This window comes from Perna viridis, chromosome 10 (genome assembly GCF_037379345.1).
Source record: "Perna viridis isolate PV_CMFRI_1.1 ecotype Kerala chromosome 10, ASM3737934v1, whole genome shotgun sequence".
Classification (NCBI taxonomy): domain Eukaryota; kingdom Metazoa; phylum Mollusca; class Bivalvia; order Mytilida; family Mytilidae; genus Perna; species Perna viridis.
In genome coordinates this window covers 19,422,488-19,441,981 of record NC_142454.1, presented here as the reverse complement: position 1 = coordinate 19,441,981, position 19,494 = coordinate 19,422,488, and the positions used below count along the sequence as shown (strand labels likewise).

General features: G+C 32.5%; 1 protein-coding gene across 2 annotated transcripts; it reads right to left on the bottom strand.

The window, feature by feature from the left end:
- Positions 1 to 867: 867 nt before the first annotated feature.
- LOC148604852 (aminopeptidase B-like) lies at positions 868 to 19,454 on the bottom strand. Of its 2 annotated transcripts, XR_015915861.1 has the most exons (15): positions 19,026 to 19,322; positions 17,705 to 17,829; positions 16,394 to 16,496; positions 15,400 to 15,509; positions 13,155 to 13,358; positions 12,092 to 12,304; positions 11,806 to 11,868; positions 10,675 to 10,794; positions 9,497 to 9,676; positions 8,685 to 8,761; positions 6,771 to 6,906; positions 5,363 to 5,506; positions 3,877 to 3,922; positions 2,993 to 3,077; positions 1,214 to 1,359 (listed from the first exon to the last, which is right to left on the bottom strand). XR_015915861.1 is itself a non-coding variant. In XM_088548433.1 (14 exons), exons 1-14 carry the CDS (start codon positions 19,186 to 19,188, stop codon positions 1,211 to 1,213), a joined length of 1,872 nt encoding a protein of 623 aa, XP_088404559.1. In that variant the 5' UTR covers positions 19,189 to 19,454; the 3' UTR covers positions 868 to 1,210. The 2 variants fall into 2 exon arrangements, 1 of the variants encoding a protein (XP_088404559.1); XM_088548433.1 differs by lacking the exon at positions 3,877 to 3,922 and having other exon boundaries at positions 868 to 1,359; positions 19,026 to 19,454.
- Positions 19,455 to 19,494: the final 40 nt, after the last annotated feature.

Below are 19,494 nucleotides of genomic sequence, written 5' to 3'. Positions count from 1 at the left end.
TTGTTGAAGAGTTGCAGGCAACACGTTTTGTTGAAATTGCCTATGTTCAACAGCCATCACTTCTACAATTTTTGTCCAAATATAAATTCCTGAGAGGATGCACATCTCCATGTGGTTATATTATATCCCACAAAGTTTCATATCAATGCTGCAAGATGCTTAGGAAATAGTTTGGACAGGCAGATGGGCAGACAAACAGGGTGAAATCGATATACCCCCAACACTTTTTTGGTGGCAGGAGGGTGGGTGTCATAATAAGTCAAAAACAGACTGTGATGACATTATACAACCTAAAAAAATTTGGGATCATTTGAAAATTAATCCCATTCTTCCCTTTCTTTTATATGTGGTAAGTTTTGGCAAAGAGATACCTACATTTTTAGTTTTAATTCCTGCCTGGGAACTAGTAAATCTTGTATCTGGTTCCTTTTTTTGTATTGAATATCTACACAGAAAAGGGTCATTACCCACAAAATCAATTCCATACTGGAAATGTTACAATTACATTGCGGACCCATACCCTGTAAAGTGTTTGTCAGACAATTGCAAGCACATGTATACCCTATCGATGCACCTGGTCCATGCTCAAAATTTTTAGTGGAGTCTTGAGTTGCTCATTTACTTTTGTTACTTTGTATATATTATTTCATGTTATTTTAAGTTCTTTGTTGCGTTAGTCTGTTTTCCATGTCTGGTCTTTGTTCCTAGATTACATTCTTCAGATTTCCGCTAGAATCTTGGTCCCCATGGTTACTCTTTCATCAACATTTCATTATATCGTCAAAATTGTTTTGCAATCAAACCTAGACAGTGTTGTCAATAATATCATCAAGAAAAGTGGTGTGTTTAAAAAGATTTTATAACTGCTAAAAATTCATGAATATTTATTTTAAAAACAGTTATAACCACAGCACAATTAGTAGTCTTAATCTTCAAATTCAGCAATACAACCACATGCCTAAACAAATTGAACCAAATTTTTCTCAAAATGTTCTATGACATGAGGGACAATGTGATTTTGAACATCAACAATATCAAACTTTCAATAGGAAAATTAAAAAAAAATTAAGACAATTTTGATAAACATCTGTAATTGTAAACATGAATAATATATATATTTTACTTTGAAGTATGAACTTCTAAAGACTTAGTTTAATGACAGCTTCTAATTGTCACTCATTTTATTTCAATAATATCATCATCTTTCTTATCATTTTTGTAATATTTCTTCCACATAATTCTTGACATTGACATGAAGCATCATCTTTGTTTCTTCAAAAACTTCACTGGCAAACTTCTTCATTTCATCAGAACTCTTCATTAATGCTTTGTATACTGGTAATGTATATTTCTGCTTTCCTACAAAACAGATGATAACTGATAGAGCATTATTTTGGTTTAAATTGTATGATATTTATGACAATGAATGATAAGGACAAGTACAAGAGAAAGATAACCTGGTGATAAAAGATGGATTCAATTTTTTTGACAATTCTAGGAAAAGGGGCTATAACTACTAAATAATACACAATAGCCTCACAATGAAACTTGACCGGTAGTCTGTTGTACAAAGCATGCATTGTGTATCAATTTGAACTGAGAAAAGAGTTTCTTCCCAACTTAACCAAAAGCATTGCAGAACTGGCAAACCAACCATTGAAAGAATGAAGATCACCAGGACATCTCACTTTCAACTAGTGTGATTTATATAAAACAGTTCCAAATACAAACTTGTGGATTATCATGAAAAGTCTATCACAACTGTACCATTCCAATAGAGTATACCAGGAATTGTGTGCAATCATGGCAATTAATTTGTATACTAATAGATCACTCAGCATATAAAAAGTTTTTATCAAGAGTTAGTCTAGTCCCTTCTTTAAATCTAGTAGTCCTACAACCAACTTGGAGAGGTAAACTTTTAATAATAAAATTGTAAAAGTCCCACAAAAAGGGATTTGGTAAAAGAGTAATCAAGGGAACCTAAGTTATAGCAGTAATCAAAAGAATGTAATCCAGGGACAAAGACCAGACATGGAAAACAGACATACACAACAAAGAACATAAAGTAACTAAAATCATACATACATAGTAAAAAAAGCAAATGATCAACTTGGACTCCATAAAAAACTGGAAGCATGGACCAGGTGCAGCGGTAGGGTAAGCGTCCTCTGCTTTTCTAGAAATACCCTCCAAGTTGCTCATAAAAAGTCAAGTCCGGGGTAGATGAAAGAGGCAAGGAAAACTATGACACGTTGAATAAATCAGTTTTCATGGCACAGAGGGATACACCATAGCGATCCATGAGTTCATGATGACGACCATAAAACTTCTGTTGTGATGACTTCAATCTTGTAGCAACATAACACTGTTCCAGAAACCTAGTTGTTAGAATTCTAGCGTGATACAAAAAGTCTGCTTAGTTTCGGCAAGCTCTGGCATAACGTATGAGCTGTGATATGAACACTCAATAGGCTGGTGCTGAAGGGATATTGCCACAGGTGAAAGGAAAGTTGAAAATTCTGAATGAAAAGTCATCACATTTGTCGTAAAGTTTGGTCAATAGTTTTCCTTTATTATTGATTTCTATGTGTAGGTCAAGATATGAGGCTGACTTCACAGTGTCTGTAATATCATTTATCTCAAGTTCTTTGGGGTAGATGCAATGTATCAAATCCCTGAAATTAGGATTGTTTAAAGATAATATGTCATCTATATAGCAGAAACTGATGAACAGCAACAAAAATCACTAGCAATATATGCCCATCCATATAAAGCCATGTTAAAAATTTGAAATCAATCCATCTACTGAAAGTCGAGAATACTGTTTTGAAATTTTGACGGACCAATGGATACCAGTAGCTGGATGAAATGATGGACAGAGAGGTGGACAGGTGTTTAAGTACTAAGGAGTGTACATAAGTTAAAACATACAATGAAAGTTTAAGCAAGGAGACCATGACCAATACAGTATGAACAATTTTAATGTTACCTTGGCTGTTGAGGAATGATCTAATATTCTGTATATCCTGAGTAAAGTTATTCTTTATTGTAATTTGGGACCATCTTAAACGAATCTACAATATAAAAGTACATATTTGAAATTGTTACTAAAGAACTGCTAAAAAAACACGACTGATAACATGAATGGATCTGCATCACCATCATATTTTTGTCTACAAATAGCATAAACACAAAGCAAAATTGAAAAACTATAGTGGGAGTTACAAATCACACAAAGTACTTATTGTTAAAATTTGGCTAAGTACAGCAGGTTAAAGTTCATATTGGATTATTGCTAAAAATTTACATAATATGGGAGGTCCATTTTCAGTATGTACATATAAACTCGGCAAAGTTTGAAAAATATTGGTTTGATACTTTCCAAGTTGCAGATTACACAAGTGGGTACAATCCATAACATAAAATGAAGAAAAATGGTCTAAATGGAACATGCTGAAAATGTAAGAAAAGCATTTTTCAGATTTCTCCATAACAAACGATGCATAATTTAAATATGTATTGGAACACTGCAAAGGATAAATGGCATTGGTTCAATACTTTCTGAGATTACACTAAGAAGTTACATGAATCCCTAATTATGACGGATGGCAGTGGTGGATCTAGAGGGAGTGAAGGGGGTTGGCACCCTTCTTTTTTATTGGAAAAATTGACATAAAAGAGACAAAAAATGTCCTTGCACCCCTTTTTTTGATGAACCCGGCTGGCACTCCTCTTTTGCAAAGTGTCCAGATCAACCCCTGAATTGATGAATGGACATAAAGAGTTCGTAGCAGCTCTTTTCACAGTAAAGGACTCAGTTAAAATGTATACAACCCCTGACATACTGTGAAAGTATCATTGTTTGTGAATTACCATTTTTTGCAGGTCCTTGTGGGTTCGGCAATCACAAATCTGGTTTCTGAATTAAAGAAATATCCCATTCATTTGTATAATGGATTTATCAAGATATGAATTCAAGAATATAAGAACCACAAATATTAGGTTCTTAAACAAGTGTGTAGTGAAGATCTGGCATATCTTCCATGAGTGTGAGAAATTTTGTCTTTTCCTGAGTGAAGCATTCCCCACTCGGGAAAAGATGTAGAATTTCTCACACGAGTGGAAGATATCCCAGATCTTCACTATTCATGAGTACAAGTATGTATTTCTTTCGTTTAAAATCACTAAAATAACTATATGAATGAATGATGTTGAAAAATGGAGCAAATTAATGTGCCCGTATGAAATGTGTGTCAGTCAAAAATAAATACCTTACGATAAAATTCTCAGTAAAATCAAATTATTGTATACTTGCTAAGAATAATAAAATAGAGGCGCAATGGTGTGATTCAACAGAAGATAGTTTGGTAAGATTTCTTTTCTGAAATATGGTACTACAATGCATTATTTTTTGGCAGAATTTTGACCTTTTTATGACTTGGCTTTTGATTGATTGGCTTTGCCAGTGAAGGCAGGGTCACATGCCAATGACTTTGATCAAAAACTACAGAATTAAAGTTCTTTCACAGTAACCTGCAACAGAAGGGGTAAGGTCTTTAGGAATGGGAATTTAAGGAGAGTGACACTAAAGATTTATTTTTGAATAATCTAATTTCAGAAGTAACATGCTTTCTGATTTGATAAAACATTTTGTCCATTATCTATTAGATTAAATTTTATAATGTGACTGTGACATCATTACCTTTCTTACACTCATTGTAATATGATACTAAAATAAAGTGTCAGTCCATGTAAGAATAAGGCAGTAGGTGAAACATGATATGAAAAAAAAACAACATCATTTTGATAGTGTAATTTGATTATTTGCACCATCAGAATCAAGGAAAACAGATAAGATTTTCCATATCATGCTGGACCATTGAGTTAGAATTTCATTGAAATGCACTGAAAATGAACATTTCAAGGGCAGATAACGCCATCAATAACCTCATTTTTCTAAGACTCTATTGAAAAATTTCTGAGCACAGCCAGTGATTCAGAGATTAAGTAGTACCCTTTTCAAATAGGGAAAGCATCCTTGAGTGATATTTTATGGTCAGATCAGTAGGGTTTTGACATGCATGTTTCTAATTTTCCCATTTTGCCTGATTCTTACATACACTTACACTTAAATTGTAAGAAATGACTGTTATATATTTTTGGTCTGTTTGAAATAACCTCAATGCCTGTAGTATACACTTGAAAAATTAGTGAGCACCACAGAACTGTGGCAAATTTTCACAGACCCCAAAAAAATATAGCAGTCATTCAATTATATAATTAGATTTCCTGCAAATAATGAAACATTCACCATTCTTTAAGTAGTCAAGGTATACTATATACTGATCAGAAACAATACCTCTGAGTTGTGTGTTTGAGCGATGATTGGATACTGATGAATCATTTTGTCTATGGCACCATCAGGTAGGCTAGGTTTCTCTAATACTTTATCTAAGAAATGCAGTATCTGGTAAGTTTTCCACTTCGTTATGTCAATATCACCCTGAAATTAGTCAGTGTAAAATCAAATATTGGCAAATTATATCTCAGACAAATTATTCTCGCAGTGATAATTCATGATGCTCGCTTTGCATCATAAAAAACTATGTTGAATATTGAAACTTTGATTTCATATATAATGATACACTTGCATATACTCTGTTCCCACTATATGGTCCCACTGTATCCCACAGTATGGCTAGATGGACAACATAGAACAATGCACATTTTCAGTATTTGTTGTGCTAGACCTACGCACTAAGTGTAAACTTTGAAACCACATATTTGTCAAGTTTTCTCAACAAGAAAACTAGGGACCAATTCGGTATGTGACTTTGATTATGTGTTTTTCAACTACTTTCAAAATTTCGATGGTAATGTTCAATGGTAATTGCTGTCAAAATAAATGGAGATGAAATAAGGATTTAAAAGTTATTATGATCCATTGAAATGCAAGGTTTTTGATAAAAATAATTCTGGAGAATTTTCATTTAATACAGTGAAACAAAGGGAAAACTTTTAGGCACAGAAATTTACCTCACATTTTTGCAAGCAAATACTGAGTTAAAGAAGCTGCATCAGAAAAATAGGTTTAATGCAATGGAAGGTCAGATTTTGTACTAACTTCAGACAAAATAAAAATCCACTTTCCAAAGGCTTGATTTTTCCCAGTCTAGAAAACAGTTTCTACTATGATACAATGCGATCCCAGTATACATGTACCAAACCTGTGCACATACATGTTACATTAATACAGGTATATGTTACACTGAAACAGGTATATGAATTGGAATTTTATACATTAAAAGAGCATGAAACCAGATATAATTTAGTAATCTAAGAAAGTAGAGAAAAGAGCAATCTGTCATTCGGCAAAAAAAATTATATGCCTGTTTCCTGCTACCCTACCTATCCTATTTATGTTCATACTGTAAACATTTTATGGCCATTTTTGCTCTATCACTTTTAAATGTTTCTCAATTAACTCAATATAAAATGTTACTGAAAAATAAAACAATTCCTTACCTACCTACCCTGCTTTTGTCTAGCTGGTAGCAGGAAACAAGACTACCGGGTTTTATTGTTTTAGCCTTAAATAAAAATACAGGCTACACTTAATTACTGTTATAATAATCTTTGTTTCAATTGATAGTTGTTGATTTACTGACCTTGGAATCAATTCTATCATAAGGTCTCATGCAGTAACAACTATATTAAAAAATATTCACCCAAGCAGGAGAAAAACCCTAAAAAGAAATTCTCCTTACCCCATCTTCACTGTCTCCAGCCCAGTATATGGCTAATGATTCTGCTGGTTCAGTGAGCTCCTTTCCTGCTGACAGGTCAGGGGTGTATGGTGGCCAGCCAGGTGTGTTTAACCATCTATCAAACTCAAATCCTTCTCTGTAATAACATTACTGTGTCAACTTAAAATTGAATTTGTAAATGTTATTTGTAAATTCCTTAATTAACAATTCACACTTGGCAGAAAAATGAGTGAAACTGGTACCGTGAAACCCGTCTTCACCTTACACTTTTGAACTGAAGAATTTGTTTAGTTTAGACAGGTGTTTAGTATACACAGATCCAAATTGTTCAGATGTTTTAAAGGAAGAACTACTATATCACTCTGCTTTAGACAGTTTTTTTTTATTTTTAGGTTCTGTTTTGAAAGGTTTTACTGCATTTACTAAAATCATTTACCAATATCATACAAGGATATGTCTTATTACACTACTGGAGACGTTAAAGTTTCCCCCACACACAATACCTAAATGTATGGTAAACGCTCACTTAATACACCATAAACGAACACTACAATATTCATTTAAATGATAGACAAACGCTCATAGCACGCTTTTAACCACATGATAGACAAACGATGAAAAATAATAATATTTAAAAAAAAATGAAGAAAAAAAAAAAACAGAAAATAGAACTAATGAAAATACAAAAAATAATAATAGAAAAAAATACAAAAATAACAGTTAAATAAAGGAAATAATGAATGTATAAAAATAAACGCTTCTATTGTGCGCTTAAACGAATGCTCTTAAGGTTCCTTTACACTTCAGCTTTTATCGTGCATTTAAACAAAAGCAAAACAAAGTGTAAACGCATGATAAACGAAGAACACAGACTGAAATGGAATACATGAACGTTTCAAAGAGTGTATTCCTTTAACCTTAAATTGATATTCCTGTGCCTGAAATGGTTCATTAACTGAATCTGCTCACTTTTCAAATAGCTCACACTTTGCAATATATAATCAACAATGACTGTAAAAATGATAAATGAATCTTTTTGGCTCAAATTGGTAATTTACTTCATAAAGCCACCAAAAATTTGAAAATTTTAAATTAAATATTCGTGTAATTGCTGCATAACAATTTGAGATTATTGCATGCATTTATTAATTAATTTATATCATTTTAGTTGGAAATACAATTGTATTTTGAGCACTATGAAAAAAAATCATGTGATACATGTTATAGCTATGTGTATGTGTGATTTATTACATGTGCTACATTTATTACATTTTACAACATTGTACAACAATAAAATAAATCATGAAATTTACTGAATTTACTCTAGTTATAGTCTTCCAATACTGCAACATAGAGAAATGTAATATTTATATGTACTAATGTTCAATATTTTTTTGTGATGGGCAAATAAGTGAAAAAAATACGGCAAAATAGATTTGATTACACTTTTCAATTATTTTTTGAAAGAATCTTGGATAATTAAGTAGCAGTTCAGCAAAGAATCATGCAAAATGTGATACATGGTTGAAAAGCTTACATATTTTTATTTTTGATATTTTGTTTAAAATGCTTTAAACAGAAATTTACATTTGATTTTTCATATAACCCCTGTTCTTAGGAGATAAAAATAGAAAAAAAATGCACTGTAAAATTCATAACTTAAAATGACACAAAAATACAATAGAAACTGTTGGATTTTAATAAGGATTTTTTCCTATGAGCAGACAGATTGGAATGAATGATTATATATTTCATCACATAGACCTATAAAGCAACTTAATAACAAAAATAAAAATGTGTAGCCTTTTTTTAGGGTGTATCACATATTACAGAATTTGCATGATTCATACAAAGACTGCTTCATAACAGTTGCAGGATTACAATACTACAAAGTCAAATTACCACATTGATTACCTCTTATCCACCTGTTTCTCTTTGAGCTCAGGAAAGTATTCAAAGAAAAATTGAAGAGTATCTTCAGCTACTAAACTCTGAAAAAGAATGTTATTTACCTATTAACTCACTTGAGGAACATATATATGAAGGTAAGTGAAAAATGAGACTGAATTCAACTTGTAAATCAATATGAATTTAAAATTTTGTTTTTGTGCATTCAAAAATGTATGTCTACCCCTGTCCCAAAGTTCAAAAGGGTATAACTCCCATAAATTTCAGTAGATCATAAATTTCTGGACATATGCCCAACTACATACCATGTCCTAACTGCCTTTCATGAAATTGGTATTGAAGTTTCCCTGGAGTTGCACTTACAAATGTATGACTGACACACAAATGGACAGGGCAAATACAATATGGCTAAAGGGGGGAAGAGGGGAGACATTACAACTAACACCATATGATGCAAAAATCAATTTAACACCAGTTTTATTATCATTTTGAGAGAATGATGAATGATCTGTGACAAATTGAATACCAATAACAGATCGCAAAAAAAAAGGCAGCAATGATTGGCCCTGGTACTGGTTCTGGAAATGTGGAATGTACCTGTAAATGAATGAACATAATGATCAAGGCTATAAACAATTAGTGGGTAGAGGTAGGCTTGAATCTCAAGAAAATAAACACTACGGTTTTCCTTTCATTCTTACTACAAGCTATAGACCATGTAATAACTATGAATTCAAGTACACCTGACATATCATTAACATCATCAACATTATAAATACAAGTACATGTATGTATGAAGTTTAATTACAGAAACTTACCTTAAATTGGAACTTGGCTACATAGGCTTTTAAGAAGTCATCAAACTTATCAACATCTCCAACTAAATGCTGTAGATATGATACAAAACAGTATCCTTTCTCATATGGCGTCTCGTTATAAGTATCGTCAGGATCTACTCCAGGCTCAATGATCACTCGTAATTTGTTCAATGGATGATCCTAATAAAATAAAGAAATAGGTGTTGTATCTCACAAAAAGTGTACATGGGCAAAACTGAAAAATATGTTCTCATAGGTTTTAAAATACATGAAAGCATATGTTGAGGAACAGTATACTGTGAAAGTACTTTAATTCATGGATACCAATTTTCACGGATTAGGGAAAAAACGCAAGTTTGTGGATTCTTGAATTTGTAGTTTTGAGGTTTTCAGTATACACATTAAATGGAATTCTCCTTTTTGTTGGGAACCAAATATCATGGTTTGGCCTACCCACGAAAACCACAAAAATTGGTACCCCACAAACAATACTTCTTTACTTGTTTTTCATTAAATAATTCACGAGTCTGAAACATTTTTTCATGGTGGCTTGAATATATGAAAACATGTGGCAAACACATGTTTTTCATATGTTTTAACACATATGTTGCAGTTTTTTTCTGCGTAGAAGTGTAGTAAGTAGTATGTTGTGATGTTACATATAGAATTGTAACACACCTTAACTTTTGACTTTATTTGTCTAATCCAATAAAGGAGTCTTTTCAATGTATATTCCTTGTAGATTTTCTTGAAAGTTTGATATTTTTCAATTTTTGACTACCCCAGACTTGACATTTTATGAGCAACTCTGTGGATTTTACTAGAAAAGCAAAGACTGCTTACCCTACCACTGCTCATGGTCCACACTCCCACTTTTTATTGGAGACTGAGTTGCTCATTTACTTTTGTTACTTTGAATGTATTATTTTGGTTATTTTATGTTCTTTGTTGAGTTTGTCTGTTGTCCATGTCTTGTCATTGTCCCTGGATTTCATTCTTTTGATTTCCAATGGAATCTTGGTTCCCTTGATTACTCTTTCAATTTAGTGTGTAATTCAAGCTACACTTATTCTATACAAAACTCAGAAATTAAACTAAAGAAACGATTCAGCTATGTCCTGAGTATTTAAAAGTTCCACATTTAATTTCTATTTTTAGTGTATTTATTAAAACTGTACCTCTCCAGAGTAATCTATATGTTGTCGTAGTAACGCTAGTCCTGTCTCTGCTTCAAGACATGTGTATGGTGTTCCAAATAATTTATCCGTAATTCTTCTCTGACCAAACATTGTAAATCCCTGTAAACAAAGCGGTTTTAATATCATATTTAACATGTTTAACAGGACAATCATTAAATAAGCATTCAGAATTTTATGAGCTGGTGACATGTTTTTTCTTTTGGAATCTTACAAAAGTTCCCTTAAGTGTCATATGCACATTTACAATCTCCATGAACTAGTAAAAACAGTTGTGTACTACGGCGGAGCTAAGTCTGGTGCATTGGGCACATGTCCTCTTCTTTTTGAAAAAAAAAAATTGTTGATAAGAAACAAAATCACTGAAGGCCCATCTCAGTCAGGGTGCCTCTCAGTCAGGGTGCCTCTCATTCTTCAACTCCTGATCCAACCCAGCACTACCTTGCTTGGATTTTACCCATGACACCGTCAACAATCCAATAAGTGGCTGAGCAATGCATTGTGGGATTACCGGTACTTTTGATAAAGCAACAATTATTGGAATAAGAAATATTCCATTGGCTACCTATCATTAAAACAAAGCAATTATTTCCTGTCATAAAACTTCCAAATAGCATTTCATCAGTAAAAATGAACTAAGGAATTGGAAAAAATTTGAATACATGTAACAGTTTAATTCGTTTAAGACTACTTTTTTTCTGGCAATTTAAAGCGAGAGCAGTACCCTTTAAAAGGATATGTATGAAAAGGGGAAAATGTTTTTTGCATTCTTTTTTTCCTTTACAATCTGAGCATATGAAATGTTCCTTGTGTAACTTAATTAGGTTTGGAGTTATAAAAAATAACTAAGGTACAAAGTTGTTTCTTTTGCTGTCTACAGGTAGTTTACAAGGAAGTTGATAAAGGGAGGGATAATAAAGCACTTTTTATTGTATTATGATTTGACATGGTTGCTTTTTACCTTGTTAAACCATTTGTATTTTTTCTGCCTTTTACTTCATCATGCTCATTTATATGGTAATTAGGCATTCTTTAAAGTAAAAAGGAAGGAGTTGAGGTCCAAAGGTTAGCTCGCTGATGCCTTTACAGAAAATATTATTTAGCCATACAAACCTCATTAAGCCAGAATTCGCTCCAATTTGCATTTGTCACAAGGTTTCCGAACCAGCTATGTGTCTAAAAATAGAAAGTTTAGTGTAGGAAGCAATAAAAAAGTACACTTAATTTTCCTTGACACAGTACGATGGATGTGCAGCCAGCCACAGTCTGTCTAACAAAAAAAAATCTTCCAAGTGAAGTTTGACAGATACTATTTTGTTTTATTTATGAATTTATTGAATTTATAAATAAATAGTTAAAAAATAATTTTTCTTGATGTACATCATTCTTTTTCACTTACTATTTCATGAATTACAACATCTGTTAAGGATTTGTCTCCAACTAATAAACAGGGGGTCACAAAGGTCAAACATGGGTTCTCCATACCACCAAATGGGAAAGATGGTGGCATGACCAGTATATCGTATGTATCCCACACATAAGGTCCAAATAGCTTCTCTCCAGTTGAAATGAAATCATCTACAACACCATCAAACTCAGCTCTTGCTTTTTCCTGAAACATTTACATCATTCAATCTTACATTTCATCGAAGTACTACAGCTAGAACAATTTAAGCATCAGGGTTAATATGATATGATTCTAAAAAGAGTGGTTATAGTGTAAAATGGTACAATAAATTTTTGCATGAAATTATTTTGTACTTTTTCATAGAAGAATTAAATTCCAATATTTCAGTTAGAACTTATAGGTCAGTTTTTTCTTCACCAACATAACCTTGGATGCTGGATGAAGAAATTCTTCTTATAATAGTTGTTCTCCAGGCGTTGGTTTCACAAAAAGTCGTAAGTGTAAAATTGATCGTAAGTAATGACGTCATAAACTAAAATAGCATTGTGACGTCATGATTTACGATCAGTTTCACACAACTTTTTGTGAAACCAACGCAAGGACAAGTAGTTCTTTCCTCCAGGTAACACTCAGAGTTAGATATCACAACTAATCAAGAATAAAACTTAAGAAAATATTTTGAGTATGAACATGATGAAGGCAGGAAAGAAAGTAATGGTAAAAATTCAACCAAATCAGTTGTAATTAAAATCAGATCAGAAAAATTTTTTTACGGATTCTTCCACATAGTGTATAACAGCTAGATTTTTCTTTTGTGTGACAAGAAAGGTTGATAACTGCTAAAATTTGGCTGTAATTACCTACCTTACTTTTCACTTCCACTTAATTCAAAAGCATTTTTTTATCTATCAGGCATTCTGAAATGTTCCTAACCAAAATATTTTGTACAAAAGGTATGCATGATTCATGTTTATCACTAAATGTCTACTTTTGCCTGTCTATAAAGGCATAGTATTTTACGTGTGCATTTGTATGTTCATTTCAATAAACTCACCAACATACAAGGTTCAGTCCATACATGACTTCTAGGTCCTATTCTGGCACTCTGTAGATCCCCTACAGCTAGGGCAACAAGGTATGCTGGGATAGTATGGGGGAGATTGAAGTACACATTATCTGTTTCCCCAGAGAGATTAGGAATGGAACCAGGCTCTTTTCTCTCACTGGTACTCATTACAGCTGTAAACCCTTCTGGTACCTGTAGGTACGAGCAATATACAAGAAGAAATATAAAACTGAAGACGCTTAAATGACTAAGGAGTAGCTTGAAAGGTATATGCTCTTTTTGTTACTCCAGAATAGACCAAATTTTATCAAAACATATTTAAAACATCACAAACCTCTATATACATAATTTTATTCACCTGAATCAATGGTTATAACATAAAACGTTTACATATCATACTTAGGTGTGAGTATTGTTATCTTGGCTGAGTTATAAAAAAAAAAACAAAAGAAAATAATTAATCTAAAGAAAGCAGCTGAAACAATCTAGTTAAAGCCAAATAAAATTCATTAGCAGATTTTCACCCCCTCCCTGACCCCTACAAAATTGACAAAAATAAAAAAAAATTTTGGGCTGGAATACCAAAGTCTGAACTTTTTTGCATCAGTTTTAGTATTGAGATACTATAACACACAAATCTTTCATTTCTTGATGACTTAAACAATGTTTCTTCTCTGAAACTGATGTGGCTATGGGTTTAGAATATATCTATACTTCAAATAGCTAAAATTAGGCTAGCAAATTTCTGGTAAGAAATAAAAAGTAAAAAATTAAATCCTCATATTTTTCTGTGAAGGTTGTATGAAAATCTACCATTTAAGATAACTTGGCCTTCAATGAAGCAAGGGACTCTATTGAGTCTTGTGGAATTTGCATTAAGTGTAAATAAATAGACAATTATTTTTGAAAGGATTTGTGCTACTATTTGGAGAAAAAAATAAATTGTGCTACTATTTGGAGAAACAAAAGTAAATTGCTGGCCACATGCATTAGTAAACCATACAATAATGACATGAATACACCTAAAAAAAGTTTCTTCGTCCTCTCAAAGAAATTCCAATTCAGAACTCAATCCCATTTTCTTTATGTCATTTGGAGACAAATAAATCAATTATTTCAATGGAAGAATTTAAAAACAAATTGCAAGCATTTTCCTCAAAATTTCCAATCCTTTACAAAATTAGCATGCTTAACTATACAAGTAATAAATATTAAGAAACTTAGTTCATGAAAAAAAAAAATGTCTTAAAAATATATTAAAGAAAAATCCATGGATAGAAAATTTCAACAAAAGTTCTAGTTCTTTAAATCTTTAGAATTCTTAACAAAACCTCTGACTACACAGTTACAATTACAAAGTTAAATTTTGATGATGAGATAAACTTTAAACTGTCTTACCACTTTGTTTTGGAAACCTGTTTGAACCTAGCCTTAAAAAATATGATTACCTGTCTTAAAACCTGACATTTTTTAAGTCCCCAGATATCAATTTAAATGTATTTCCAACCTTAGTAAACAGAACACCTATCTAAACCAAAACTATTATAAAGTCCAACAGGGGTTGGTTTAGACATATTTCTCTGTACCAGTATGTTCCAACAGTGAGAGGCAATCTACTTATGTAGTCTTAATAAAAATCAGACAAGAGGTGATTCATGCATGTCTAAACCCCATCAACATCACATCACTCTTATTTCTTGTTTAGAATCAGTTACAGATCACATGACAAGTCTCAGTTTTTTATATGGGTGTTGCACTTTTGAGATAAAATTTATATAGACTGTACATGAAATTAGCACTTTGCAAGAGTTATCATTCTTGTTTTGGATAAATTTGGTTAATTCAAGTTGGAGGTTAAAGTGTAGTTTTCTCAAAAGTACAGATCTAAATACAGAAAGGACTATTGTCAATATAGCATATGTAGACCAAAAAAGCATCCTTGGTTCCATGGGTTTTTTTACACCACTTTACCATAGGCAGTGTCTGAATTTTATATCACTTCAGTAACCATATCATATACATCGTACACTCTCAACATGATTATGATTAAGAGCTGAAGTTAAATATGAAGTTACGACTATGAATCACATGCTATATAATATATGTAAGGTATTAGGTCAAGTGGAAGTTAGAATCAAGAGTCATGTGCAAGTCAAGGTTAAAAGTCACATGGAATGTTAGAATCAAAGGTCAGATGCAAGGTCAATGAAGAACATTTAATTGATGCCCTAACCTTGACATTAGCACTGTATGTTGATTTGATGGCTGGTGTGTCCTGGCAGGGAAAAAAAGATCTATTCAAAACAGCCTGTCCTTGTGTGTAAAAATATGGCCTTTTCTTTCCTGAAAGAAATCAACCAAGATTTTTTTCTATTCTTTGAAAAAATGTACAACTAACAAATTAATTCTTAATGTACAACAATGACCTTCCATCTTTTCTGAATGTAATCTATAAACGTTTACACCCAAGAGACATAGCACCTGTTTAAAATGGTACAGCATTTATCTGATAACTTGCTGAAAAGAAGGGCAATATGCATATTGTGTAAGCATATCTTGGTTGAAAAGAAATGTGGTGTGAATTCTGGATATGGCATGCTGTACTTACAAAAAAACATTGGTACAGCATGCCATAAGCTACATCCATATAATGATGTTTGAGTATTACACTTGGATCCTCAGTCCTTAACATTAGCATCATGTGTTGATTTCACAGCAGGTGTGTCTTGACATGGGAAAAATCCTCAATTTAAAACAACAACACTTGGAGTATACATATAAGGATTACATTTCCATGGAAAGTTGGTTTATGTAGCAGAGAAAAACTGTATGTTTAATTCTGTTGAAAAGTTATGAATACATGTATGTGTACCAGTAATCACAGTTATGTATTTTAAAATTAAAAGCAAATACCTGGGTATTGGTACACCACAAACGTTATCATGTTTACATAACAAAATGTATTCAAAAAGCTAACATGAAAGTAGATAAAGGACATGTGTACTGGATGCAGGAGAGCATTATGCGATTTGTCACAACTTTTCACATTCTAATGCAAATTTTGATGAACAACTGCACTGGGTCCACAAAACTTTCAGTCGGAGTATATTCTTGGCTTAAATTCCAAACTGAACATCCAATCAAAGTCTTAGATTTTGTGATGTCATAAGTAGAAATTCTCATACTTGTCACTTTTTGGCACTAAGATCAGTATTCTATTGTCTTACCAGCTGTTTGTTCAGGATCAAGCCATACAACTCCAGGACCATCACCCGTTACATAAGTTATTACCAGACTGAAACTTTCATCACTTTTCACAGCTTCAGGTAGCTAGGAGAAAGAAGAGAAAACTGTTAAGGGGGTAGACCTTGGGTAAGGGACATAACTCATAAAATCAGTGATATGTTTGTATCATATTCAATTTCACCAAAGCCTCTCCAGCTTCCGTTTGAAGTAGAATAAAATGAATCCAAGTTAATTAGATGCTTACATAAGATTGAAGTAAAATGCTGAATACAAACGTTCCATGGTCTACCTCCTTTAAACAGGTATTCAAAGATTTTATTATAACCCAACTTATGAAATGAAGGCGTTACAAGTGGAGGTATATATTGCGATACGGGTGTCTGTTCCTTTTGTACTTCCTTCTTCCCATTACACAGATGGGGATCCATCTTTTATCTATTACTCCTCCAACACCAATGAATGGACTTTAATGAAACTTACAAAGAATCTCTATTACATGATATTTTTCCACACCTTCAATTAAAATTTTGATTAACATCAACTTAAAGGTCAAAAGGTGCATTCTATTAAATAGGGGAGTATGGGTATCAATTTACTGAGCATTGCTCACTGTGAGTTTTCTTAGTATTAGCTTTGATTATAATATTCATCAATGGATCCTGTCAGACATGTAAAACAGATCCATGAAATTTAATTCCATTGTAGAAATTATAGTTGAACCTCTTGAAATAACATTGAGATATCATGATATTTACTCATAATATATATATATTCCAAGTATAGATTTTCTTTGTACCACAAATATTTTGTTCTTTAATTATTATTATTTCATATCAGTAAACTTTACATGTGGTATTAGTTAACCTGCAGTATAAAGTTTTACCAGTCAATATCATAATGTGATAATGTCTGCTTACGAATTTAGAGTAACATCCCCTTATCAAGACGCATTCTTCATCAAGCAGTTGTCAATGTAAATATGCAGAAACACGATTTGCATGGCTCTCTTAAAAAAAAAAACACCGAGGATATACATTGGTTCCTCAATGAAATAAACATAATAGCTGTTGATGAACTGGTCATTATCACAGTCTTAGTCAATACCGCTGTCCTGTGGGCAGTCAAAATATCACGATATTGAACAGTTAATCGACAACTACTATATAATACAATGTAATTGGCCATAACCATGTTATAATGATGAGTTGGAGTTAATAAAGTATTTGTATTTGTATAATGAAATGTACATGTACATGAAGTACATGTAGTAATCCACTTTATTATAAGTATACCTGTACAGCTAGCTCTGAACCATAACCAGTGAAAGGTTTCTTCTCAAATGTAACTATGTTCTTCTTATTATCCTTGTCAAGCTGAACTTGTTCTATTGTCATTGATTCATGAATATCAAGTTTTACTGAAAAAAGCCATTAAAATATAACTATTCTATACATTGGCTGAATATGATTCTAAAATGTCTTCAACAGAACCAAGCCCAATACGAACTTTATAGGTCCTTGTGTTTAAAATCAGCAAGCACAAGAAAAGGATAACAGCTATATTGATTAATAAACAACTTTAACTTTACAGGTCTGCTAATATAAAATTTCAGGCCACACATAAAATAATGTTTGTTTCCCCTTACCAGACTAGCTCCTCGCTTTGTGTAAATATAAGTAGGCAACATATTTATAAAAACCATGATCAAAGAACTGAAAAATGTTGCTTTAAAAATAAAAAAAAAAAAAAAATTGTCAGAGAATGGCAATAAAATTATTTGGGAAGGGCCAATATTTATGGGTAGGAAGGGTAAGGGGAAACAAATTCAATTTTAATTTTGGCCTCCTTGGCCATTTTATATGCACAACACGAAGTATTATGCATGCAGCCATTTTGCAGGCATAAGACTTCTTGTCACTGACAATAAATTTCCCAAAATAAAAAGTTGTACAACAATGACTTGTCTCATGTTTAATAAGACCATGTATGGTATGAAGACTTATAAGAAGGGTAAAGTGTGGCAGAGCAGCCTACTTAATTTGTGGTGTATCTAAATAGCAAGTTAATTGAGTTTACTGTAGAATGTCAATAGACTTGACACTGAATGGTCTAGTATTTGATCCTCAGAGTTAAAATGTATCATTTTGTAAATTGAATAAATTACTCTTCCATTATACATAGATCAACCTTAAAATCAGACTGGATGTGCAGTTTCTGCAATTATTAAACAGTCTTGGTAGGCTAATTTCTAGTTTGCTTGGTCTTCTCCCTGTGGCATAAAAGTCAGATTAAAAATTTACCTCAGCAAAGACTGTTATTGGTAGTGGAAAATTTGCATTAGCCACAGATACAGAAATAAAGGCATAGTCAAATGATGTGATTAATGTTCAATGTATATGAATAGGCCATCCTCAAAATTTAATTAGCTCATCTAGCATTTGGCGGCTATACCTTCTACAGCTAACCTGACATGAACGTCATGATTATCTGGACTAGGGTTTCATAACTGCAAGGTCTACCTTATATTAAGAAACCTTAGCCTCAAATTTCCCTCCCTAAAAGGATTCTTGAAAAGATACAATGTAATCTGTAAGTAGACATCTATTTTCTTACCTACTATAGTGTCAGAACAACAATTGAAATCTATCTTGACTACACCACTGATTTCTTTCCTTTCGAAATTAACATCCAGATCTAGATGATAATGTTTCACAGTTAATTCTCTAAAGTTTGACACCGAAGCTACGTCGATAGCGGAATCAGAAAATAGCGTCATGGTGTTTAATGTTCAGATAGTTTTAAGTCTACTTTCACTTTAGATACCAAAACAGATCATGTGCTTTCAAGACTAATCACGTGAAGATTGCTCGGGACACACTGAACTTAATCACAGTTGATTATTTAATCACACAATGAATGCAAACAAAGATAAATTTAGATATCTTTGCCATGAAAGAATCACAAAAATGTATTAGGCGCCTAGAGCTGAGCCTTACAAAATAATCAAATCGAAAGTGAGTGCGAAAACATAATTTTGAAACTGATTTCGGTTAGACGTTCCGGGCTGCTTTGGTTTTAATAC